Raw genomic sequence first — 27,794 nt, 5'->3', positions numbered from 1 at the left:
TGGATTGCTCCAAAATGAAAACCGTCCAGATGAAGAAGACATTTTTTTCTTTTAAAGATGGTGACAAAATTTTGTTTTGTAAAAAGGTGTTAATATAGCAATGGAGCTCCCAGTGAAGGACTTTGAAAGTGTAATCATTGTTTTGATGTAGAATTTATTGCCTTGTATAGATCAGTATCAAGTCTGGCACTTAGGAACATCTTATTCCTATGTGCCTTAGGAACATCTTATTTCATTAAAGATGCTGTGTAAATAGAAATTGGTTATTGTTGTACAAATGCAACTTGGGGTTCCTTGAGAATGAGATTAGCATGCAGTATGACTACCTCTGCTTAATTGTCTTTGCATTTACTCCCCTTGTAGGTTTTAAGTATGTAATCTCTCCTCTTTAGGTCAAGATTGGAAATCTGCTAGGAAGCAATGCTCCTCAATTCAGCATATATTACAGCCCATGGATGTCAAGGTTCAGCTTTCAAGAGCCATAGTGGAGAAAGATACCAGAATCCCTAAGTATGTTCAATTGTAGTTTTGTCAGTCTTTGAAAACGGGATATTTCCAGCAGCACAAGCAAAATGTATGGTGCAATATATTGATATGAAGATGTCTCTGTCACTATGCTAATGCCACCTGTTTATGTAGAAGCAGCAGTATTGTTGGAGGATTAAATAGTTACGTTGCTTGACAAGAAAGGGACTTTCTAGTCTGACTCAAAACAGTTTGAGATGTTCCAATGATTTTACTGAAATGCAAATGATAACATTGAACACCAATGCATAACAAAGCATGGAATGGGAATGGAGTGTCACCTGATCAGAAACTCAACTGGGCCAGCCATGTAAGTATTGTGCAGGCTGGAGGCTAGGAATTTTGTGGTGAAGAATTTTAGCTTCTGTCTCCCCAAAGGCTGCTGTTCATCTTCTAAGGGACAAAATTCCCACTTTCTAGCTGAGTGTAGCTCCAGTAACACTCAAAAAAAGCTTGACACTAACCAGGGAAAAGTAACCTGTGTGATTGGCAGTATATCCATCATCTTCAACATTGACTCCCTTCATTGTCTCACAGTAGCAATGTGTATACTACCTCCAAGATGCAATGCACTCACTCACCTAGATTGTCTGACACCATCTCGCAAACCCATAACTTCTACCTAGAAGATTAAGAACAGCAGATGGATGGTTCATCATCTGCAGGTTCTCTGCTGAGACACATGTGATTCTGACTTCAAAGTATATTGCCATTCCTTCACAGTAGTTTGGTCCAAATCCTGGAATTCCCTCCCTGACAGCATTGAGTGCATTTCTACACCACGCAGACTGCAGAGGTTTAAGAACGCAACTCGTCACTTATTCTAGGGCAATTATGGATGGATAATAAATGTTGGCCCAGCCAGTGCTGCTCCTGTCCCAACAATGAGAAGGACTTTACAGTGGAGGAGAGGGAAGAAATCTGTTGTTGCAATTTTAATACTTTTGAAATTTGTTTTCTAGTTCTGTTGTGATGCAGGCAAAGAACCTGTACCACAGACATAGATCAAATCACCTTGTCATGTAATAAAATTGTCAGCTTCATGTTTATGATAGTTGAAATTCTGGATTTGAATTATTATTGCTAATCTTCTCTGAACCTTCTGACACATCACCTTCTTTGAAGATAAATGTTCAGGTTTATTAGGCATTTCAGATATCTGTTCATGGTTAAATGAATATCACCTATTATTTCAGTAGGTTAGTTGGTGTTTTGATTCAGCTTGTATGTTAAATGATAGATATACCTGTATTAATTTCCAAACCTTGTTAATGGACACTGTCTGGTTACGATGCTGAGAGATAGATATTGATAGTGCAGGTTCAATGGCTTCAATTGTAACCAAGAACCGGAAACCACTATTTCAAAGTGATCAACTTTAAACAAGGAAAAATGAAAATATTAACTTGACTTCACCCCAGTTAATGATCACTTCCTACTCCAACCCAACCTTACCATCCAACCAATGGACAAAGGGGAGCACAGTGTCAGTTTGGTGCACCGACCTGTGTTTAAAAATAAAACCACCACCTACTGCTCCCTCGACCACGACTTCGCCTCCATTCACCAAACTATCTTCTCCCAGACCATCCACAAGTACTTCACCTCTGGGGATCTCCTATACACAGGCTCCAACCTCGGTCCTGGAACCCTGCACCGCCCGGTTCTACCTCTTGCACAAAACTGACTGCCCCAGTTGACCCATTGTCTCTGCCCCATTGAACATAACTCTGCATACCTTGACACCATCCTGTTCCCCTTGGTCCAGGATCTCCCCAAATACATGTGGGACACTGTCCACGCTCTCCACCTCCTCCGAGACTTTTGATTCCCCAGTCCCCAATGCTGCATCTTCACCATGGCCATCCAGGCCCTGTACATGTCCATCAGCTATGACAAAGGTGTACTTCAAAGACACACCTCCAAGCCCTCCATTTCTTCCTCTCCAGCTGACCCAACCAGTGCCCTCTCACTGACCCAGTCATTCGATTGGCTAAACTTGTCCTCACCCTCAACAATTTCTCCTCCCACTGCAGATCAAAGAGGTAGCATTGAGCACCCGCACAGGCCTGAGCTATGCCTGTCCATCTTCCGCAGTTACATCAACACCTTTTCCTTGGTCAACAATGCCCTCTGGCGTATCTCCTCCCCTTCTAGTACCTCCACCCTTCAGCCCCACTCCTCCAACTGCAACAAGGACAGAACCCCCTTGGTCCTCCCCTTCCACCCAACCAACCTCTGGATACAATGCATCGTCCTTTGCCATTTCCGCCACCAGAGAGATATTTCCACAGAGACCATTCCCTCTGCAACTTCCTTGATAAGTCCACATCTTCTTTCTCTCTTCTCCCCCCCCTGCCCCCCCCCCCCCCCCCCCCCCCCCCCCCCCCCCCCCCATACCAGTCCTCCCCTCTGGCACTTCTCCTTGCCACTGTAAAAGGTGTAAAACCTGTACCCGCACGTCACCCCTCACCGCCATCCAAGGCCCCAAAGGATCTTTCCACATCCAGCAGAGATTTTCCTGCATCTCCAAACAACCTCATCTTCTGTGTCCGTTGCTCTTCATGTGGCCTTCTATACATTAGGGAGACAGGATGCCAACTTGTAGAAGGTTTCAGAGACCATCTCTGGGACACACGCTAAACAACCCCAGTGCCCTGTGGCTGATCACTTCAACTCCCCTCTCCCACTCCGCCACAGATATGCGAGTCCTGGGCTGCTTCCACCACCAAATCCAGCCACTTGACTGGACGTAGAACACTTCATCGTCCGCTTTGGGGCCCTCCAACCACACAGAATCAGTCGTTTTTATCAGTTTCCTCATCTCCCCTACCCCACCTTATCCCAGATCCAACCTTCCAACTGTCCAACCTTTTGAACTGTCCTACCTGTCCATCATCTTTCCCACCTATCCAGTCCATCCTTCCACTCTGATCTATCGCATTCCTAGCTATCTCTTTCTTCCCCCCCCCACTCCCGCTTCCCCATTTATCCCCGAGTCGCCTTGGTGCCCCTACCCCTCAACATTTCTGATAAAGACGTAATGCTTGAGATGTCAACTTTCCTGCTACTCGGATGTTGCCTGATCTGACTGGCTGCGCTTTTCCAGTGCCACACAGTCTGATCTCCAGAATCTGCAGTCTTCATTTTCTCCTATTTTCGACTCCATGCTTTACTAAGTACAATTGGCCATTCCAATATATGTTCACTTGTGTCTGTATTAAAACCCATTGCTCTCCTTTAGCCAATGAGCTGCTTCCTCTACACTTATGCGATGTTGTATTGCTCTTATACTTCCCACTTAGTTCCAAAGGTAAGTATTCACTGATGTGAATGGGCAAATTGAAGATTTTGCTTGTAGCAGACTGCTTTGTCATTGTGCACAGTTCAAATTGTTCTTGTTTTACCTTGGTGCCACATCTGTGTCATTTAAAACAAAGTTTTGTGTAGCTTTTGCAAGTTTCCCAGTGACATCATTACCAATCTCAGAAAGCCCATCGATCTAATAGTCGAGCTGTCCTATCAACCCCCCCCCTCCCTCCCCCAACCCCAAAATGAAGAGTCCACCCGTATTGCCAGGCTGTTGCCTCTTTGCTTTCTCCTCATTCCTGTCCATGAGCAATGCCCTACATCCTGCACCTGAATTTATGAGACATGGACTTGCAGCCCATTGTTGCAAACTTAAAGCTAATGGTAGGCATGTGCTGCTAACTGCCAGACATCAGGTCAGAGAGGTTTGTATCTTGCAAGCTGTTTTGTTCGTGTGCTGCTTTATCTTTTTAAAAAAAGGCTACAGATAGAGTAATGTATGGAAATAACACTGCAATAATTATCTTGGCCATGGATTTGCATTTTTTTTGTAAAGATGTATAATCTCAATTTTTTTTATTATTTGAAAGCATTAGTTTTGAAAAATTGAAACATTACATAATTGCAATAAAATGTATTTTATTTCATGACAAATTGATAACATGACACTATGCCTTTGTTATTCAAAATAGTGGACTAGATTTTAATGCCTGACTGCCTGAATTATGCCAACTAACACTCTGTGGGTGGTACATTCAGTGCACTGATTCACCTGCAGTCCATTCCACTTCTCCGAGCCCAACAGTAAGAACCACAAATTTGTCCTGTTGTCTCACTGGTAGGCCACTCATACTGGATGGATTGTGTGTAGCAGACTCTCTGTGTGGCGCTCTTTCATAATGACCATTGTCATCCTTTGCATGGCATAAGAGCTTGCCTCTGCATTTTAAACATGTTTCCCATCTGATGTGAGGTCACCCTGGCCACTGACAGTGATGGTGGACATCCCTCCTTAAATGATTCACTGTCATTATTGGGATGCAACCTCCTTTTGCCTACTCCAGCGTAGTGCAGAGGAACCTCGATTATCCGAACATTGGATTATCCGGCAAGATTGCAAGGTCCCGATGCTTGGCTAAACTTATCTGGCATTTGATTACCGGGAATTCGATTTACTGAACAAAAGACTCCCCACCTGTGTCCTTAGGATAATCTAGGTTCCTCTGTATCTGATTTGCTGTGATCTGTGGTTAACTATTTGCTGCAGTTATAGGTTAGGTTTGATTTAAGAATTCCTGTCTCCTCATGTGTTGGATTCAATACAGACAAATTGTAACACATTTTTTTTTTTAGGTTTAAAGTCTCTGGCGAACTCCCTTTACTCCATGTCAGGATGTCAGATCAAAAAATCAGAAGTGTTTTTGAGCTCACTGATAGCATTCCCTTACCTCTGAGGTCATCCTCCAGATTTCCCATCAAAGCCAAGGTTGGTGTGATGACTTGTGCTTTTGCACTGCATTAATGATTTGAATGGAGAATGTTTGTCTCTGATTCTAAGCAGCTTGTGTCCTCTTTGAAATCTATATTGCAAGAAGTATACAGTATATCTTTTTAAATCATTTTTCCCTGTGCAAATGTTACTTGTCCATTGGTACTTGGCTACTGTTTCCTGCATTATGCAATCTTGACAATCACTTTTTTTTTCCTTCTGTTTTGCTGTTTTCATGCTGTCATAATCTGTTCCCCTGTAATCTGTGTAGAGTATGTTCTAAATTTTTGACATTGCTGTTGAGGTCCTACTAATTTTTCTGTCATGTTAAGGTCAAGAAACAGTAAAATTACAAAGCTCCCATATGTTACCATGTGTTCTGTACGTCAAACAGCTGCAACAAAATCAGACCCATTAAATCTGCAATATTTAAGTCAGCGCACTACGTATGAGCTTAGCTGTTGTTAAATCTCTTATTGCAGTTGAAGGAAGGAACCAGATGTCAATCTACTCAATTAGGTTTACACTCAAAGTAAGACAAATATACAAAGATATATCTGCAAAGTACAACCAACATAAGTATGTCTCTTATGTGCTGAAGTCAAAGTCCAGTAAGTGGACCTCACTCCTGCTTTCCCGCCAAGGATATACTTTACCTTTAACCTGTGCAATGAATTTATTGTTTTTTAATTGTCCTCTATATGTGCAGCGCCATGTTACTCTTGAAATATATCAAGAAATTTGGTCATTATTTTCTTCACACTGGATTCATCCTAGAAACTTAATAGTTTTGTGTTTTGCACATTTTAATGTCTCTAAACTTTATTGCTGTCCCTTTCCGAAGCAATCTTTATATTTCTTGTATTCATTTGAATTCTTGCCAAATAATTCCTAGTGTAGAAATTCTTCAGTCAGTTTGATTTTAAACATGTGTTTAAAATAAAATCATCTTGTTGGACATGCGTTTTTAATCATCATCTATTTTACTTTGAATATGTATTCAGATTTTTTCTGGCCCATGATTTTTGAGATATTCAAGAAGAGCTCAATGTTCATGATCTAAATAGACCTTAAAAAGATTGATATTGAAATGTTTTTGTATTCAGCCTTAATTTTAGACTTGTACTCAGTCAATGTTCCTTGATCAAATGATATGAGCATAATACTTTGTATATTTTTGTGATAGATATCATTGGCTGCAAAACCAAGGAAGTTGTTTGACCCTCATCTGGTAGCTGTTGGTTCTGCAGCATCATTGGAAGGAGATGATTCAAGTAAGCCTCGAGAATCTTAACTTCTTATGCCTGATGACTTTATTGCTGCATGTTCCTGTATTTTCCAATTGTTCTTTTGTTTGCCTACATTCAATATTTATTAGAAATGTAAATTCTACTTTTAAAACTCCTGTATAAAACAGAGGGTCAGTATGGACTTGTTGGGCTGAAGGGCCTGTTTCCGCTCTGTAGGGAATCTAATATTTAAATAGAAGATGCTTGCCAAGGTATTAATAAGTGATAGCATAATTTGATTCTGTGGTTCTTCCAGTTATACCTGTGAAAATGTATGAATTGATATGCAGTTTTGCATTTTTTTCTCAATTCATGACATTCTTTCCAGTATCTGTCAGGTACCAAATTTCAAAGAGACCTCTTTATAATAGTTTATTGCATCTTTTGGGCTGGAAAATGTCAGCCTAGTTCAGGAGCTTAATGTGTGAACATGATAGGCTGAAAAGTTTTTATTCTCATCAAGCTAATACTAAATGTTTTGAGTGCACTGCACTGCAGTGTCCAATGCAAGATGAATTTATTTTGTCCACGTTTTTCCTTTGTTCCCTACTATTTCCAGAATGCTCTTTGTCTTCAACCTTGAAGAAAGATGCAAAGTATTTGTTTAATATCTCTGCCATATCCTTATTCTTTCTTTATAATATCCTCCTGTCCCTTACTTTAGAGGATCCATTTTTTGCTTTTAGTGCTGCACTCCCATTTTACATTCTGATTAAAATCTGTATTTGACTTGTCCTAGCTTATTTTCATGTTTTCTTTCCCCACTCTGTTTTGTAGCTATTTTTGTCTGAATTCCTTCCTCTCTTCAGACTTATTTGTGTAACATTATAAACCTTTTTCCTGAAGTAATGTTACACTGTCATTTAACAGCTTCACTTGCACTATTGTCATGGATTGATGATGGCAATATAAGAATAGGAAGAAGTGGTCGAACATCTGGAGTCTTTGATCTTTAATTGGAGTAATAGTTGATTTGCAATTTAATTCCTTTTTGTCCATATTGTTTCTGTCATCTTCCCTGTTTAATATCTTCACTAAATTTTTAATCTAAAATGGAGGATGGGAAAAAATTGTGGCTGTAAGAGCTGCTCCTTTTTTGAGGTATTTCAGTGTTGGAGCTGATTTCCTCATTCTAGGAGCAGTAGTTACTGTTTTATAAGCTGTTGATATTTAAAAAGCATCAGGATGGGTATATGAATAGGAAAGGTTTCGAGGGATATGAGTGAAGTGCTGACAAATGGGACTAGATTTATTGAGGATGTCTGGTCGGCATGGATGAATTGGATCGAAGGGTCTACTTCCATGCTGTATATCTCTATGACTCAAATGTAATGGCAGTATCAGTTTTGAATTTTTCAATTGATCTAGCTTCATCTGGGTTTTATGAGGGCAGGGTGAGAGAGAGAAAGAGTTCTACATTTCTGATTTCCTCTGTACGAAGAAATGCTTCTCGACATCACCCCTACATGTCTTTTCACCCGAATCTCCCTTCCTAATGCGATAATGTTATTCAGGAAAAGAAGGGAGAGAGAGACGATTCAGCCTGGCATTAGTCGTCTTGAAATTGATGGAATCCATAAGAACGGATCCGATCACTTATGACTGCCCACAATCAGCATCCTTTCCTAAAGGAAAGTCATGTTTTGACAAATCAATAAAAGTTCTTTGAAGCTCTGTGGAGAAAAGATGTTTGGATTTTCAAAGGCGAAACATGCAAGCTGATGATTCGTCGGGTGAGGTGTAATGTGTTAGTGTCGTTGAGAGTTGGCTAATGGACGGTGTACAATTAAATGGTTCACTTTGATATCAGCAGACTGTGAGCAGTGAAATTATGTGCAGTCTTTATCAATAACTGACCAAGGGGCCAAATGTAATGTGTCCCAACTTTCTGATGATACAAAGTTAGGTGAGAAAGTAAACTGTGAGGAGAAATGTAGAATCTGCAAAAGAAAAGGGAATAATGTGGGGACATGTGAAAATATTTATTCATCTTGGTAGGTATAATGTGAGAATTGAGTGTTTTTTTAAATGGCAAGAAGCTATTAGATTTTGGTAATGAGCAGTGGGTGTTCTGGCAGTTGAAACAAAGTTAACCTTATGGCCCAACATGCAGTTAGGAAAGATTTGACTGAAGTGGGATTGGAGTACAAGAGTAATGAAATCTTGCTGTAATTATGTAGAGCTTTCATGCAAATGCACCCAAGATGATTTATACTGTTTTAGTTTCTATTTCAGGAAGTGAGTACTTGCCGTAAAGCAGGTAGAAAGAAAAATGGTATGGAATGTAATAGTTGTGCTATGAGAAGAGATTAAATGAGTAGAATGGTCCTTTGTTCGCGGAGGTTTAGAAAAATGAGCGGTAATCACATCGAAATGTATAAAATTCCGAGGAGGGTTCCCTACTAAGGCTAGTTCCCCTGACAGGAGTGTCTAAGACTACAGGGAAAAAAAAGGCTCAAGATAAAGGGCCAGGTATTTTGGATGAAAATGGGAAATTTCTTCAGTTAGAGGTTGAGAATTTTGGAATTCTGAAATTGAGCTAACAAGTTAGGAGCAGGTGAAGGCCACTCTGCCCCCTGATGCTGCTTTCCTGCCTACTCCTGAAACCTTAATAGTCAGTGACCCAGCCTTCAGGGAAGGGAATTCCATAGACTCATGGCCTTCAGAGAAATCTCCTCATCTCCATCTTACTGTCAAATTGTGTCCCCTAGTTCTAGACTGTCCAACATGGCGAAACATGTTTTCAGCCTCTTGTATGTCAAGTCACCTAAGATTTTCTGAGGATCTGAGTATTTTAAAAAAAACTATGAAAACTCAGTTGTCAAGCATGTTTGAGGTCAAGATTGATAGATGTTTGGACTATGTGGATAATTCAGGAAGTAAAATTTGGGTCACTGATTGCGTGCTCGAATGGCCCTGTGGTCCACTTATATTTCTTGCATTTTGGATGTAGGTTTGCTCGCTGAGCTGGAAGGTTTGTTTTTAGATGTTTCATTTCCATACTCTGCAAAATCATCAGTGAGCCTCCGGTGAAGCACTTGTGTTAGTAATCCCCTTTCAGTTTGTATTTAGGTTTCCTTGGGAGGATAATGCCATTTCCTGAACCCAAGGAAACCTAAACACATAAATAGAAGACAGGTCACTAACACCAGTGTTTCACCGGAGGTTCACTGAAGATGTTATCTAGTATGGAGCCAAAATGCCAGAAAATGAACCTTTCAGCTCAGTGAGCAAACTTACATCCAGAACTTCAACCTGAGCTACAAATCTTCTCAAAATTCTTGCATTTCTGTTCTAAATTCTCCCAGATCTTCAGTGTCAGTGAATCTTGTCCTGTTGAATGTAGAGTGTTTTTAGAATTACCTTGTGAAACATTTCTAAAATCATGAATTTTCTTCCCAGTGTGATTTGAATAACTGTGCTCCATCTTGCTGCCTTCCTTTTAATAAGCTAGAACAGCTATTTTATATTTGTCGAACTAGGTTTAACTTCCGTTCGTCTCCATGTTTGGCCAAGGGAATGAGCAGACAACCTGCTTTTGCGCTTTCATCTACTTGCGCTTGGGAAAAGATACTGGGGTTCTGCGCTTTCGTGAATCTTCACTAACCTGAAGGGAAGTGTCATGTGCTTTGTGCTTCAGCACGGCTAATGTTGGAGATGAGTCTTTTGCAGTATGATAAACTTTGGTCAGAAGTTTGTGTCCTTTTCATTGGATACAGCACATGGAAATGTCAGACTTGTGTATCACTCGCCAGTGTTGTTGTTGTCGATCATGGAAAGCGCACAGCTGAAACGAAATGACTTGATTTTTGAATTTGTTGTTGGAATATGAATATTGCTGCCTGTACTGTCTTTTATTGACCATGCCTACTGTCTTTTGAGGTGGTGGTAGACCTTTCAAAATACTGCAGTCTTGAGTGGTGAAGGTGTTACTACAGTGCTGATGGGTAGGAAATTTCAGGATTTTGACTGAGATTATGAAGGAACAATGAGTTATTTTGGAGTCGGGACATGGAGGTGAGCTTGGGACATGTGCCCTCATGCACCCATTTCTCTTGCTCTTTTGGTTGATGCAGCTTGTGAGATGGTGCAACAATTTCCTTCAGGTGGAAGGAACTTTTACCAGAGTTAGTATTAGCCATACTTTTCCGTTCGGCTCAAATGTTGTACTGACAAGAAGGGCCTTGTGCATTTGTGCACAATTGCTTTTGCGATTTACCAGTTATATTAGACTTCTAACTATCGATTTAATATTTAATTTTAATTAATTTCTACCTGATGTCCACATCAGTTTGTGTTACTTTTGGATAAGAAACTATGACAAGACCAGTGATGGATTTGTGGATTCTGAACTTGCAGCTGTACAGCTGTCTGATTTTATCAAGTTCTGCTTGGTCTTGGAGGTGGGTTGTTTTTGTTTTGCTTATTGCCTGCAAATGTTTTACGTCTGGAATAATTTGAATACTACTGTTTCGAAATGGTCATGGTTTCTTGTTTCCTTTCAACTCTATGCAATCTTGTTTCTTAGGTTCACTGGAATCTGAAGCAGAGTTCTGTGATGCAAAGGAAGAAGTTGACTTGCCGAGTAAACTTGTAATGGCAGCTGGCGATGCACAGCCCTATCATATTCAGCAAGAGGATCTTGAGAGTGTCTGTGAGGAACTGACAGATCTCCAGCTGAAGTTCGAAGTGAAAGAGGTATCAAACATTTTCTAAGAATTGAAAGAACTGCGGATGGTGTAAAACGGAAACGAAAACACAAGTTGCTGGAAGAGCTGAGTGGATCTGACAGCATCTGTGAAGAGAAACCTGAGTTAACATTTTGGATCAAGTGACTCTTCCTCAGAGCTGATGTTGGCTAAGAAAATGTCGGTTTATATGCAGAAGATAGGGTTAAGGAATAAATGAAAAGTGATTATAAAGCCCAAAGAGAGAGAAGAGCAGTTTGACAGACAAAGGAGTGGATAACGAACTGGTTAGAAGGGTGAAATAGCTCTAAACGGGGATTGTTAGTGGCTAGCAATGGGTTGTGTGTAATAACCCATTATATGATGATAACGTCTGATGTGTGGGGTTGGGGGCATGAACATGGAAGAGTTCAGGCCCTAAAATTATTGAACTCGATAGGGAGTCTGGAGGGCTGCAGGTCCCAAGTGGGGACTGAGAATATATACGTTTTGTCTGCAGAAAAGACCCTGAACTTCCAGTTGCCTGCCACTTTTACACCCCACCCTGTACCCTGGCTGATCTCTCTGTCTCAGCTTGCTGCAGTGCTCCAGCGAAGCTCAGTGCAGCTGGAAAGAACAACAGCGTCTCACTTTCCACTTGGGCCCCCTCCCCCCCTCCCCCCCCCTCCCCCCCCACTCCACACTCCAGGTTATCACATAGTCTGCCATTATGCACTACTATTGTTAGCTGCTCATCGTATCTTTTAACTATTTCACCTTTCTAGCCAGATCGCGATCCACTCCTTTGTCTGTCCAATTATTCTTCCCTGTCTTTGGGCTCTTTCCTCACCTATTATTTACTCTTTATCCCAAGCCCCCATCCCATCTTATGCATATGACTCGATATTTTCATAGCTACCAACAGTTCTGAGGAATCAGTTAACTCTGATTTCTCTGCGCAGATGCTTCCAGACCTGCTGAGCTTTTCCGGCAACTTGTGTTTTTGTTTATAAAACATTTTTTGTATGTTAGCATTGAGCTCATTTAAATTTGTTTTATATCAGTATTGCATCCTTGTCAATTAAATTATGGCTGATCTGGATCCGATGGCATGACTATTACTGGTCATACTTCTAAGTGTGGTTCAAGTAGTGGATGCTGTTCTTGGTATGTGGCTCTTTGTTTTAAAGCATTTCCATAGAATAATTCTGGTTTCTCTTGTTCCATGCACCATTCCATGTTTGTATGTTCAGATAAAGCTATAGGTATTGTTTTGAAAATAATCATAGTCAGTGTTGAAAGAAGGTTTGTAGTTCTCCAAATCTTCCAGGATGTATGGTCAAGACCAAGAATACAGCGATCCCACACTCTGGGTCACCTTTTAGTTTTGGTGTGATTAAGAATTATGTCACCGTCAAATGTTAAATAGATTTTGGTACTCCTATTCATTGCTTGTGATCATGCCACAAGCTTCGTAGGTATTGGGGGACTATAGCGAGTGTTTTGGAAGGGGTCATGGGAACTGAGGTCAAGATAGATCCGGTGTCCTTCCTCTTGGGTTTGCCGCATCTCCCCTCTTTGGGCGTGCATGGGAAGACATTGTTTAATATTCTTTCATTTTGGCGAGAAAGAACATTTGGATGGGCTGGGTATCGAAAAGTCCCCCAGGACTCTGGATGGCGTAGGTTAGTTATGGAGCATGTCCTCCTGGACTTCCTTACAAGTATGGTGAACCAGAAAACTGAACTTTTTTAATAGGGCGTGGCGGCCCTTTTTGAACCATATAAATGCAGACTTATTGGTCAGGGCCTTTGTGTGGCCATAAGGGCTGTGTCTGGCAGGGGCCCCTGGGAGGAAGAATTCTGAACAAATATGGGTATGCCAACTAATGCTCCTGCTGATGGGGAGCTTTGGGATTGTGCTGAGTGTTGCAACTTAACGTACTTTAATGTAATTTGACTAGGTTCAACTCCGTTTAATTTAGTTGCTTTATGTTTTGATTTAGTTATTTATTGAATTGTAGTTTGTGTGGAGTTTTTTGTTCCTAAATTGTTTGTGGAGTAGAGTAGTAGTTTGTTTACGTTTTATTGTTGTTATAGTGCAAGATTGTTCTACTGTTTTAAAAAAAATTTCAATCATAATAAAAATATTTATTAAAAAAATTGTCACAGACTTCAGTGAAAGATGCATTACTTGCATCTCACCTCTAATAAGACCCTTTCAGCCAGTTTTAATTATTGTAGATTGTAATCAAGAAAAAGGCACTTTTGCCTCTTTTCAGCAGCTCCCCATCAATCACAGGGACATCGTGAAATGGTAAGTGACTTGAAATTTGCATTAAAAGTCAAACTTGCGACTTGAATGTGAAAGATTTATGGCTCGTTGACCTATATGGTGCTAGCAAGGTGGTCAAAACTGCATGTCGATTGGAATATGTACTTCGTGCAAGCGAGCTCATTTTGTTGTATTGTGTTATGTTGAGTTACGTTTTGGTATCTTGTAGGTAGTCGTTGAACTGACCAGGCAAGAAGACCAGGAGAAGCCATTGCTTGTTTTTAGTGTGTCTCAGTTGGGGACTGAAATGAACATCAGAACATTTGATTTGACATCTACATCATATTTGAAGAAAATCACCTTAGATTATTGTGAATTTCCTGGTGAGTATTTACCTCTTAAAACTCCCCCAAATGATAAATTGAGATTGTTTTAAAAAAGGCAATAAATATATTTCATAAACAGAATCTCAACCTTTGTATCAGCAATGTTACTAAAAAAAATTAATGAACTACACAATTCTGATTTTTGGAAAAATTCCTTTTCTTTGGAGAACCTAGTAACTATAACCACTTGAACAAGCTTTTTATACCTTCCTCGTAATGTCAAAATTAATTAAACTTTAATCTTAGATTTGAAAACCTTTTCTGAACATCTGTATGTTCCTGAGTTGATGGAATTCAAATATGTAAACATCAGATAGTTCATAGTTTAGTTTGTGTCTTATTATAACACAGGATAGCATACTGTTGTTGAAATTGTTAATTTATAGTGCCAAGTGACAGCAATGGTTTTGTTTAGTTTTTGCCTTGCCGAGCCTGAATTGATGTGGGATTGTTAACTAGCCTTGTGGTGTGTATAATAAGAGGAAGGAAAACCTGAAGATCCTTTATGGTTCTTTTGTGAGGTTCTTGATTGATGCAGGGCTGAGAGTGTGGCTCTGGAAAAGCGCAGCAGGTCAGGCAACATCTGAGGAGCAGGAAAATTGACTTTTCGGGTAAAAAGTCTTGGGCTTTTGCCCAAAACATCAATTTTCCTGCTCCTCGGATGCTGCCTGACCTGCTGTGCTTTTCCAGCACCCCACACTCGACTCTAATCTCCAGCATCTGCAGTCCTCACTTTCGCCGTCTTGACTGATACAGCCAGGTCTCTATAAATATTGTGTAATGTATGTGGTTCACTTAACATTTATTGAAAAACTACAGAGAGGCCAGTATCCCGCCACCAAGTCGCACTTTATTTGTGGTGTGGTGGTGCTAGTGTTGGACTGGAGTGGGCAAGGTCAGAAGTCACATGGCACCAGATTATAGTCACCTGCCAAAGGGGAAGGGCTTAAAAAGCTTATGATTTCAAATAAACCTGTTGATCTATAACCTGGTGTCATGTGACTTCTGACTTTATTTACATGTGCAATGTACTCTGGCTGTGACAAGCCACCTCGGAGTCAGTTCCTGAAATGAGGAGACACACTGAATCCCCAATTTATTTATTTTTTTTCATGCAAGTCCCTGTTTTTTTTTAAAAGGGCAATGCTGTGTGAGGCTCTCTGTTCTTTTTTTCCCCCAATTTATATCTGTCATCTGGGGCTCCATGAATGGTCCACATTAACCCCAATCAGGGAACTCAGTCAATAAGATCCACCTGGTCCCAATCACTGCAGTTTTGCTTGGTGATTATGGGGGCATATAATGTAGGGTGAAAATGTTGAGAGAGAAAACGAGTTGTTACAGTTGTCAAAAGTGTATTATGTATACTTGTTGCATGCTCTAACTCCTTCCATTTAAACAATCACAGAATCTTACAGCATGAATGGAAACCATTCAAAACATTGTGTCCTTGCTGACTGTTTAAAGGAGTTGCCTAATTTAGATTCCCACTCCAACTTTTCTCCATAACTTTGCACGTTCGTATTCTTCAGGTCTTCTGAAAGTTGATTCCACTTCCACATCAAATCCCTCTACATGAACAAAATTGTGCTAGTCTCCCCAGGTATTGCAAGGTACTTTAAATTTGTTACCTCTGGTTACTGATTTACTTGCCAGAGGAAGCACATAATTAACTACCCCAATAAGGTGTGCTGTAAGTTACCAACTTATTATTTTTATTTGCAAACTTTGGTTCTAAAGTAGAGATAAATGGGTGCTTGGTTTTTAATTTTGTGGAAGTATCTTTATTTCAAGGCCAGGAACTTTTGTAAACATTGGGTCAAAGCAGCTTTTCAACAAAACACTTGGGTAAATGCCTGGTAAGGGAGTTGCTGAAGTGTTTACTCAGTTGAAAATCTCACAACACCAGATTATAGTCCAGGTTTAATTGGAAGTACACTAGCTTTCGGAGCGACGCTCCTTCATCAGGTGGTAGTGGACAACCACCTGATGAAGAAGCGGTGCTCTGAGAGCTAGTGTGCTTCTAATTAAACCTGTTGGACTATAACCTGGTGTTGTGATTTTTAACTTTGTACACCCCAGTCCAACTCCGGTATCTCCAAGTCATGTTTACTCACTTGAGATTTTATGACCCAGAGAAAGAAAAAGGACAGGATCAGGTTTAGTTCAAATGAAAAGATTCACACCAGCAGTTGTGCTGCTTTGCTGTTTTAACTGCTTATAAGTAACTGGAAAAATCTCATGTTTTTCTCAGAACTCATTGACGTAGGCTAACTCATTGATTTTTCTCAGTGTGTCTCTGAGAGTAATAGGGAGAATCACATTCAGGAAATGGACAGACATTTGATGAAAGGAAATGCTTGCAACTTCATCAGTTATCTAAGCATTTAGAGAATGAAGACAGGAGTAATACTTCACTGAGGTGGAGTATCTGTCAAGGATATTGCTGGGAAATAAGTCTTAATCTATCTTTTCCTTGTTTATGATTTGATCTTCCCAACTTGTCAAGCGCGCTCTTTTTGCAATAAACTTGTCGTCTTTTGTTCAAAGTACATTGTGTGAATATGTTCAGTGGTTTCCCACCCTGACTTCTATATTGCAAAATAAGAAGTCATGATCATGAATGGGATCATAATGGCCTTCCAGCAACCGTTTTAATATCTCAAATGTTTCTGTGTAATTGATGGAAGAAATCTGAGCAGGAGTGGGCCATTCAGCCCTTCATAACCACTTCCCGATTCAATGTGATCATAACTGATCTTTTGACTTTAACCACACTTTCCCTGCAGAGTCTCCGGACATCTTGACTTGTTTAAAGTTCAAAAACTGTTGGTATCTGCTTCGAACTTCCTCAAACCTGTTGTCATCTTGATAATGCTGAGCAATTCTGTTTAGCCGTTGCATAATGCAAATTGTGTTGTGCTCTAGCTTCTCTAGTTGTGTTGGAAAACTTTCAAAATCACAAGCTCTGCAATGTATTCTGTGCTAAGAGGTCTGGAATTCCTAAAGCCCAAATGATTTTTCCGGCTGTAGAACTGAGTTTAACCTGCACTTGTTGGAGAGAGTGCTGTCTTTTGCTATCATTTATTTTGTGGGCAGTTCTAGGATTTAATTATTTCTCCAAGTTGGTAACTTGTAATGTTTTTAACAAACTAAAGTGAGGAAGTAAGATGGAACCCATGATGAGTTTGAAAAAACTACTTTGGATCGATTTGGGACCTGTTAAGAACTAATATTAGATGAATTTCACATGCAGTTTAATTTGTGAGAAAACATGTGGTTTTGGAGGTTTTGGATAAGCACCCACAGCTTTCTATTACATCAATGTAATTACTGATGCTTTAATCCTGAGACATCTTTGAGCGAGATGTTTTAAAACTGGGTTTCATGACTTTGTGTTTTCCAGATGCCCAAAATCAGAAGTTACACTTGATCAGCTGTGCAGATATGCCAGGTTCCGATCTTCTGAAAGTGGAATACATTAAGGTTTCTCTAAATATTATCCTAAAGATAAAACATAGATATCAATGGTTCCAATGAGTTAGAAGTATTTTCTTTATACGTGCTATCAGTTGTAGCTCACTTTGTGGCATTCTGACCTGAATGACAAGGTTCTGGGTTTAAGGCTGAAAACCAAAATTAAAGCATGACAAAGTAAAAACTGAAAGAACCGCAGATGCTATAAATTAGAAGCAAAATTAGAAATTGCTGGACTGGCTCGACAGGTCTGGCAGCATCTGTGGAGAGAAGTTAGTCAGTTCTGAGGGTGACTGGACCTGAAATGTTAACTCTAGTTTCTCGCCACGGATGCGACCAGACCTGAGCTTTTCCAACAACTTCTGATTTTGTAAATTAAAATAATCATCGAATCCCCACAGTGTGAAAACAAGGCCGTTAGGCCCATCAAGTCCACAATGACCCTCTGAAGATTAACCCATCCAGACCCATGCCCCTAACCCATTATTTTACATTACCCCTGACGAATGCACTTAACCTACACATCCCTGAACACTATGGGGCAATTTAGCATGGCCAATCCACCTAATTTGTACATCTTTGGATTGTCGGAGTAAACCCACACACATGGGGAGAACGTGCAAACTTCACACAGGCAGTCACCTAAGGCTGGAATGGAACCTGGGTCCCTGGCGCTGTGAGGCAGCAGTACTAACTACTGAGCCACTCTGCTGCCCCTAATGAAAGCTTGATACTTATGTGCACTATTGATGGAGTGGTACTTTGTCAAGGGTGCTGACTTCTTATTGAAAAGTTAAGCCTAAGTCCCACCTGCCAACTTCCATGAATGAGCAAAATTCCATTCCACTATTTGGAAGAAGAAGAGGGGAGTTCTGGCCAAACACCAAGAACAGCAGTTTGGATCATTATCACATTGCTGTTTGTGGGAGTTGTAAATTGTATCCAACATTATTTACAAAAGTGGCAATAGCTACTTCATAGGCTGAAGCTCTTGTTGGAAGTCTGATGTTTGTAAAAAAAGGCTATGTTACTGCAAGTCTTTATCATTACCTTAAGGAAGGATAATAATCAGTATTTGCTGTTCATTATGTCAGTACTGAAGTGGAATTAACTTGTAAAAATATTGTTTTGCAGGCTGATAAAAATGGACCACATTTTAAAAGTAATTACAACAACACGGAACAAATGCTGAAGGTAAGCAATTATTGTTCTACCTCAGCAGCATGATGGCCAGCAGAAGAAGACTGGTTTGATTAAAAACTCCACAAAATTTGTTATTTAATTTGAAAAAAATGACTAACACTTTGAAATCTAGGTTAATGAGCTTTATTCACAAGAAAATGGATTTTGCTCGGATACAATGAACTGTCAAAACTGACTCATGCAATATTTTTAAAACCTGTAAATGTCAATACATTTCATTTTTTCAGTTGCGTATGATTTAAGTATTTAAGGATTTTTGAAAAGCTTTTGTCCTAGTTTCTTGACCCACATTTAAGTGTAATCTGTTTAATATTGGATGTTATAAGGAATAGTGTCATAAACATTTCTGGTCTAATTTGTAGGTCAAGTTTGAATATTGGCTGAATTCACTACAATAACATAATTTACGTTAATTTAGTGTGCAGGGATGATACTTACGTTTTTATATAAAATACATTTGTGACATGAGCTCAATTACCAGATAAAATACTATCCCTTTTGTGTGGTTTATGAAAATTAGTAGACCATAGAGAGGGGGAGAATATTTAATCTGATAATACTGAAGGCAGAATCTTAGAACAACACAGTGCAGAAGGAGATAATTTTTCTATGAACTCACAAAGGAATGGAATTTGGCCTACTTTTTTGCAGAATGATGGCGTTTGCTGTCTGTGACTGCAGTTACATAAAAAAAAACACCTGTTGTTAAGGAGAAAAATAGTTTGTAATTTTTCAACCCTTGGCAGTTGCAGCACTGTCCTTCAGCAAAGTTTGTTTGCACTTCAATTAAGAGCATGGCACAGTACGGCGCAGAAACAAGCTCTCTGGCCCACAAAGTAAATTCTGAGATATCCCACCTTATACCAAGTGATTCTTGTCTCCTTCTATTTAAAAATCCCAAATGTTGACTTGATTCGGTGGAGAATTTTATGCTGTTGAATTAAAATGAAGATGGGAATAGCTGCTTGAATTGCAATAGAGAAGCAACAGTTATCCGGTGTGTTCCCCTTCATCTCCTCTACCCCATTTATTCAAATTACATAGGTATCTAAGTTATCACAGAAAATGATGAGGTGCTGCAAGTTAGTGTTGTTTGTTCAACCCATGTATTAAAAACTGGAACGAGTACATGACTCAGTATTAGTCAGTGCCCAAGTAATCTCTGAAATACCATTGCAAGGCTTAGTTATTACTAAGTTATTAGATTCGATTCCCTACAGTTGGAAACCAGCCTTCAGCCTCTCGCATTTTGTTGTCATTTGTTTGTTGTATACAGTTTGTGGAGAATTTCTTTGAGGTTTATGATTAAAAGAACACCATTGGACATAATTCCACATGAACTGAATCAAATATTTTGATTAATGAAGGGTTCCAACCAGCCCCTCAGCCTGAGATCTTGCATTACAATATTGTTAATTTTAAATTGTACTTGTGAAAATGAAATTCCTTTTACGTAAGGAACAAATTCAAACAAGATGGCGGAGTATCATTAAATTCATTTGACTGTACAGAATCTTCCTCATTAACACTGGGAGTCTTATGCCAAAGCTGAGAGAGCTATCCTGTGTATTAGTTGAGCAATAACCTGATGTAATTCACAGAATGATATCTTTTAACCAGACACACATGCATCCTGTATCACAGACAAGTTTGAAGCTCAAAATTGGGCATCCTATTTGGGGCACTGTGGGTCAACAGCAGCAGCTGAATAGTGTTCCCTCACTCATCTGTCACCCTTAAGGCAGGCATCCATTGCTGTTTCTATGAAGCATGTAGTAGGCCAGGGTTGGTACCAGGGCTAAAAGCAAAATGCTAGAGAAACTCAGCAGGTCTGGTAGAATCTGTGGCTTGAGAAACAGTCTTCATGGTTTGAGTCCAAAATGACTCCTCCGCGATCCGGAGAATCAATTCAAGGGAGGAGGAGCTTTCATGAAATCCCCATTGATTAAGCTTTGCTCGTGAGTACAAAGCTCAAAACTGATGCAATTGTAGTTATCAAAGGTGGTGAGTGATTAACCCTTCTCAACTTCCTCTTGAGATTCCCACCATCACACTTGGTCTTCTGCTGTATGAAATCACTTCACATGATCTCCAGGGAAAGTATAGTGCAATGGATATAACAAAAATTGGACCTGGGGCAGCACAGTGGCCCAGTGGTTAGCACTGCTGCCTCACAGCATCAGGGTCCCAGGTTCAATTCCAGCCTTGGGCGACTGTTTGCACATTCTCCCCATGTCTGCGTGAGTTTCCTCCGGGTGCTCTGGTTTCCTCCCACAGTCACAAAGATGTGCAGGTCAGGTGAATTGGCCATGCTAAATTGCCTGTAGATTGCCTATAGTGTTAAGTGCATTAGTCAGAAGGAAATAAGACTGAGTGTCTTTGGAGGGTCGGTGTGGACTTGTTGGGCTGAAGGGCCTGTTTCCACATTGTAGGGACTCTAATCTTAAAAAAAACTGATGGACCATAATTAGTTCTTGGCTGTAGTTCTGAAGACCTGTGGTCCAGTAGTTTCCCGATCACTCTCTAACCAGGTGGTTTCAGCACAGCTGCAACCTTGGCATCCACATTAAATTGTTGAAAATTGCCCAAGTGTGTCCAGCTGACAAAAAATAGGCTAATTTCAAGCTGGCAAAGTTATTTCACTATTCACCGCTAAATCAACAATTCTGTAATAGCAGGAAGTGTGCTGGAAAATAAGCTATTCATCTAAAATGAGCTTAGTGCTGAGCTTGGGTTCCATTAAGGCTACTTGGTTCCAGAACTCGTGGGTTAACATCAGTACAATGGTTGAACTTTCGAGGTGAACTAAGAGGGAATGTTCTTGATGTCCAAACACCATTCGACTGAGTTTTGCTTTTGAGGTCAAATTTAGAGTAAAATTCAAAACAACAGGAATAAAGTGAGAAGTCTCCACTGGTTTATGTTGTAACAAGCACAAAGAGAAAGATAATTGCAGGTCGTGCTCCTCCATTCTTGTACATCACTGTAGGAGTTCCTCTGTATACTGTCTTGCCATAAACATTTTTAGCTGCTTCATCAAATCCCTTCTCTTCACAAAGAAAATACCTATCTTAACATGTCATTCAGTTGTATTGCCGTTACTTAAAAAGGAGAAAGTGAGGACTGCAGATGCTGGAGGTCAGAGTTGAGTGTGTGTTGCCGGGAAAGCGCAGCAGGAGAATCAACGTTTCAGGGCAGATTCCTGATGAAGGGCTTATGCCCGAAATGTCGATTCTCCTGCTCCTTAGATGCTGCCTGACCTATTGTGCTTTTCCAGCAACACATTACTTTGAAAGAAGTTAAGTAAACTAAAGAGAAAATTAGTGGAAGGAGTTCATGCATGGCATATGTTATTGCAATATACGATAGGCCAGAAGACATACATTCTATAGTGAATAACTCCTCAAAATTTCTCGCCACCTTCAAAGCACAAGTTTGGCATGTGATGGAATACTCTCCATGTAAATGGTGGGGTGCAGCTGGCACATTGGCACTATTCAATCCAGTTTTAGGAAGCATTGCTCGTGAGTTCACATGTTCATGTCTTCCACAACTGAATTGTCATGATTGTATTAACAAGAATATGACTAGGTCAAACTCCTTCAACCCCCTCCCATCCATTTTGTACGTGTGGCTTCACGTCAACCTCAGCTGTTTAACTAGGTCTGCCCGCAGTAGCTTGTGAATAACTAGGGATAGATAACTAACTCAAGTTTTGCCAGTGATGCCTACATCCTAACATTGAATTATTTAAAAGAAAAGCCTTGATCATGCATGAACACAATGTTTTCAGTGGTTGTCTGTTTAAAAATTAAATCAAGTACTCTAAGATTAAACTCACTGAACAATTTGTCTAGCAAAGGTTAGCCCCACGTGATGAGATGCTGTCTTGCTCCCAGCTTGGGGCAGTATGATGTGGTGGTTGCCTGCTTGGATTCTGAGTGTATCAAGCAAGTCACTATTTTCTCTGGAGAGGTGATGGATGTTCAGTTTTGGGTCTGTACACTTGCGCATCCTTTGACTGAACAGTCTGAATTACAGAACAGTGGTCTTAATGGGAAGCCAACCGTTCTGTGGTAAGATCGTTTAAAAAGTAAAAGGATCATTGCAGTAAGAAGGAAGCTTTTTAATTTCACATTTTATTTTGTTTCTGATTATTCTTATTTCTTGTAACGTCTCATCTGTTCTTTGATTTATCAGTTGCACACCTGCTGCAAATTTAAACCTAATTTTGAAGCAAATCAAGCTAATTTTGATGAGTTGGGTACAGAGAAGATTCCAGTATAGCCCATGTTTGTCTTATTTCTGATCTATATTAGAATAAGATGAAACTTTACTGCAGTTACTTGTGTTCAGTAAAGTTTTGTGTTGAGTCTCCTTTCTTTCCCACTACTTTCAGCTCCTCCTTGCTTACATTTGAAAGCACGTGCCAAAATTGGGAAACTGTCTTGCAGACTAGTCAGACAGCAGATTGACAGTCCTATTTATCTCTCAGCCCCGCCTCCCCATTCCTGAAGAAAGGCGTATGCCTGACATGTTGCCCCATCCTGCTCCTTGGATGCTGCCTGATCTGTGCTTTTCCAGTGCCACGCTTTTTGACTCCAACAGATTGACATAATCATACTTAAGGAATTGTGCCATGTCACAGGCAAGAACATCACCATTCTATTGGAAGTGAGACAGCAGGACAGACCTATTGGAAGTGAGACAGCAGTACTGTATACAGTCAGGAGAGGATTGCTATGACATTGACTTCAGACTCCATGAAGTCTCCTGGTATTGGGTCAAACATTGGCAAGGAAGCCTCCTAATTACCAGTGACAATGTAAGGTCAAAATCCTTGAATTTACTCCCACATTTAAAAATCACTTGACACCAGATTATAGTCTATATTTGAAAGTACTTACAAATAAATCTACTGGAGTATAACCTGGTGTCACTCCTCCTGAATGACATTGTGCATGGACCTTCAGCAAATGAATTGCTGCAGTTCATGAAGGCAGCTCACCACCATTGCCTTGAGGCCAACTAGGGATGGGTAATAAATGTTGGCACAGCCTGTGATAACCACATCCCACGAATGAATGTAAAAATATGTAAGCTATCCATTGAAGATCAGTTCAGTCTCCATTTCTGTTCCTCACTCAGCGTCTTCCCAAACTTATTCTCTGATTCTTTCTTGGGTTGAAAATAAATCATTCCTCTCGAGGCTGTAAATGTACTTTCCTCCATCTTTTTGCCATTTTAGTGGTTCTATGGAATGGCGTTTGTGTGTGTTAGATACACACTTCTCACAAATGGAGGCTTTTAGTATTTCTGAATAAGTGACATGAGTATAATATACAAAATCTACAGATTACAAAAGTAATTATAAAAAGCGGAAATAGACATTAGATCTTTTCAATTTAAAGTTAGATTGAGATAACTGCTGAAATCTAGTAAAATTATATAGAATGGATGACGTTATTGTTTTGTTTTACCAACAGGTCACATTTTCTTCACTTAACTTTCTTCTGCATACAAAAGCTTTACTATCAACCATTAATTTCCTGACCGTAGTTATCCCATCAGCTGACACGGGCTCGATTGATCAAGATCGTGAAACCAATGCTCAAAAGCGGGAAGAGGATCTCGATAAAGGGGTTACATCAAGAACAGGTACATAGCATTAGTAGGACTTAATGTCAGAATTGTTTCTTAACGCATTGGAGTAGTTAATGTTAGTGAAGTCAAGTCACAGTTAGCTAAGCAGAGCATGTGACTTTCTTTTTTTTTAAACAAGGCCAGATAATATTTATTCTACCTTTTTTATATCTGGAAGTTATGAAATGTTGACGTATGGTCTTAGACTCTGGTGCCAATGTAGCCACAATTAGTTTTATTCCTGGTTGGCTACAGAGAGCGGCACGGTGGCACAGTGGTTAGCACTGCTGTCTCACAGCGCCTGAGACCCGGGTTCAATTCCCGACTCAGGCGACTGACTGTGTGGAGTTTGCACGTTCTCCACGTGTCTGCGTGGGTTTCCTCCGGGTGCTCCGGTTTCCTCCCACTGTCCAAAGATGTGCAGGTTAGGTGAATTGGCCATGCTAAATTGCCCGTAGTGTTAGGTAAGGGGTAAATGTAGGGGTATGGGTGGGTTGTGCTTCGGCGGGTCGGTGTGGACTTGTTGGGCCGAAGGGCCTGTTTCCACACTGTAAGTAATCTAATTTGAAGAGAGCATGGTAGTTGTCCTATGGATGGAGGGAGAATCTTTGCAACACCGTTGGTGTTTCCTTATTTAACAGTGGATGCATTTTAGTCGTAATTCTTTGTATGTGTTCTACTTTGGGCATCCGAGATTATCTGAAATGCCTTGCAATTGCGATTATATTAATGAGAACCTCATGAAGGCTCACTTGGGCTCAATGTTAACTCTGCTTCTATCACTTTAGATGTTGGAAGATCTGCTGAGTTTCCCCAGCACTTTGTTTTGTTTAAATTTCAGATTTCCGAGAATTGCCTTTCTTGGTTTCAATTGTGTATATATATGCAAGTTAGTTCTTCCTCAAGTGACTTCATTAGCACTTTTTTCTTGCAGTTGCTTTGAGATGTTTGTATTATGTGTCACATTGTAAATTGAATAGATTTGTTGTTTCAGCCTCCCCCATACCCACTTTACTGACAGGGTTTCGAAAACATGATAGCTTTGAGGAGATATTTTCAAGCTTACACTGTAATTTATGCTTGAAGCAAATTTTTGAATTTGGTTTCGCTGAGATGGTTTATACATCATTATCTAATTAAAGGAAACAACAACTTTGCTAACAATGTTTTGTTTCTTGCCTAATCCTGACTCATCATGAGGTAAGCTCTTGTGTGACAAAAATACATTCATTTGGCTGGCATTTTCTCCAGTTACTGATGTTGTGACCAATCGATTTCAAGTTTGATACAATGATACATGACCATGGTGCATAGACGGTAAAGGTGATCCCATTGAAATATTCAAAGTTATGAAACAGAAAATAAAACCAAGAACTGTGGAAGCTGGAGATCTTCAAGAGCTGGCAAAACTCAGCCGGTCTAGCAGGAGCTATGGGAAGAAATCAGAGTTGATGTTTAGAGTCCAGTGACACTCTACCTCGTTAAGTCTGCTTTCTTCCCACAGATGCAATCAGACCTGCTGAGTTTCATCAGCAATATCTGTTTTTGTTTAAGGTTATGAAGGGGCTTGACAAGCTACATACCGAGAGGTTCTTTTCACTGTCTGGGGAAAATGGAGCATCAGAGACTGTTTCACAAGAAGGGATTGATCACTTTGGATAAGGGAAATGAGAAATGGTTTTTTGCTCAGAGGTTTGTGAACTTACGAGTTTTTAGTTTCGTATCAAAGAGGGCTGAGGGTGTAACTTGATTGAATATTTTAAAAACTGAGATACTCAGATTTTTGATCCCTCCGAATGCAAGGATTAGTAGTAGTGTGAAAGTAAAGTTGAATCTCGAAATTGTGATCATATTGAATGACATAGCAGTCTTAACAGGCTGAAGGATCTAGTCTTCGTATTTCTTATGTTCTGCAGGGTGCACTAGCTGATGTACCAGTTAATTTAGCCTCGGTATTCAAATACCTGCAGGGGTGGCATGGTGGCTCAGTGGTTAGCAATGCTGCCTCACAGCATGAGAGACCTGGATTCGATTCCATCCTGGAGTGACTGTCTGCATGGAGTTTGCACATTCTCCCCATGTCTGCATGGGTTTCAGCCAGGTGCTCCAGTTTCTCCTCAAAATCCAAAGATGCACAGGTTAGATAGATTGACCATGGGAAATTGTTCAGATATGTGTAAGCTAGGGTGGGTTAGCCATGGGAGGTGCAGGGTTACAGGGAGAGGGTAGGGGGTGTCAGGTTGGGCAGAATGCTTTTCCGAGGGTTGATGTGGAGCTGATGGTCCTAACGGCCATTTTCCACACTGTGCAGATCCTATGTGCAACTTCAAAAAGAAACCACAGGAAAAATTGTTATAAGATCGACAGTCCCCTGATTGGGGTTGACGTTTTGAGGCTTAGAAATGTATTGGCATTATTTTTCTTTATTCATGCCGATATCTCAGTTGATGCATGTTCAATATGTTGAGGTCAGCCCATAAAGGTTCTGTGTCCACGTGCAAATCAAACCAACATCCGATATCACAGGGAACTTAGTTAAAAATTTCACAACACCAGGTTATAATCCAACAGCTTTATTTGGAAGCACTAACTTTTGGAGGGCCGCTCCTTCATCAGGTGGGTACAACCACCTGAGGAAGGAGCGGTGCTTGAAAAGCTACTGTTTCCAATTAAACCTGTTGGGCTATAACCTGGTGTTGTGATTTTTAATTTTGTACATCTGAGTACAAAACCGGCATCTCCAAATCATGACAGGGAATTTAAGTTTTATTTTGCAGTGTTGTCCAAGGAGGGATTATGAATACTTTAAAATATGTAATTAATGTTAACTGATACTGCTCAATTATTTCTGTTTGTTACAGGAGCAAATATAAGAATACATAAATTTTCTTTCTCCCACCTTTATTTTCAGCTCCTTACGAGGTTTGTGTCTATTTGTAGTGTTGAACCATGGAATTCATGTTCCTTTACTGTGTGGCTGTCTTTGTCTGCAGCCCAGTAGGTATTAAGGACAATCCATAATTACAGCCTGTCAAACAACCTACTGTGCCTCTTTGCTGTACCACCTGCGGAACAGTAAATCTGACTTCTATCGCCTGCAGGGATACCTCTGCATCCCTTAAAAACAGTCTAACCGTCCTTTACACACACCCTTATTTTTCGTGGCTGCTATGTATTATCTCTGAGATCATGCTTTCATCCTGTGACTGGAACACAGCATAAAGTCAAATCACTAATATCTATAAATAAACTGTTTACCTATTCCGAAACAGTACTTTAAGAAGAAATTATTTTTTTATTTGAAGTATTTTTCTTGATTGTTTGATATAACGAAAGAAAGTATCTGAGTTTGTTGCACTCTTTCTGGCAGTTTTGAAAAGCTCAAAGGATGCTGACCTGGTTGCTTTCAAGATGTTTGCAGTGATGAATGCGTTTAATGTAGTTGTTTGTGATGAAAAGTGCAGTATTGCAGACATTAGAGTACAAGGTAAGACATAGATTTAATGAGAACTAACATTATTTTCTATTACTT

General features: G+C 40.1%; 1 protein-coding gene across 1 annotated transcript in view; it reads left to right on the top strand.

The window, feature by feature from the left end:
- vps13c (vacuolar protein sorting 13 homolog C) overlaps nt 1-27,794 on the top strand; it is a 286,385-nt gene that overhangs the window by 111,746 nt on the left and 146,845 nt on the right. The window contains exons 22-30 of the mRNA XM_060853895.1: nt 393-510; nt 5,188-5,320; nt 6,510-6,597; nt 11,141-11,310; nt 13,783-13,936; nt 17,346-17,425; nt 18,551-18,610; nt 24,106-24,277; nt 27,633-27,749. Of these exons, the coding sequence (XP_060709878.1) occupies nt 393-510; nt 5,188-5,320; nt 6,510-6,597; nt 11,141-11,310; nt 13,783-13,936; nt 17,346-17,425; nt 18,551-18,610; nt 24,106-24,277; nt 27,633-27,749 (1,092 nt within the window). The remainder of the gene's footprint in view (nt 1-392; nt 511-5,187; nt 5,321-6,509; nt 6,598-11,140; nt 11,311-13,782; nt 13,937-17,345; nt 17,426-18,550; nt 18,611-24,105; nt 24,278-27,632; nt 27,750-27,794) is intronic.

Source organism: Hemiscyllium ocellatum, chromosome 42 (assembly GCF_020745735.1).
Source record: "Hemiscyllium ocellatum isolate sHemOce1 chromosome 42, sHemOce1.pat.X.cur, whole genome shotgun sequence".
Lineage (NCBI taxonomy): Eukaryota > Metazoa > Chordata > Chondrichthyes > Orectolobiformes > Hemiscylliidae > Hemiscyllium > Hemiscyllium ocellatum.
The sequence above is the reverse complement of the archived record's forward strand: the minus strand, read 5'-3'. Positions and strand labels throughout refer to the sequence as shown.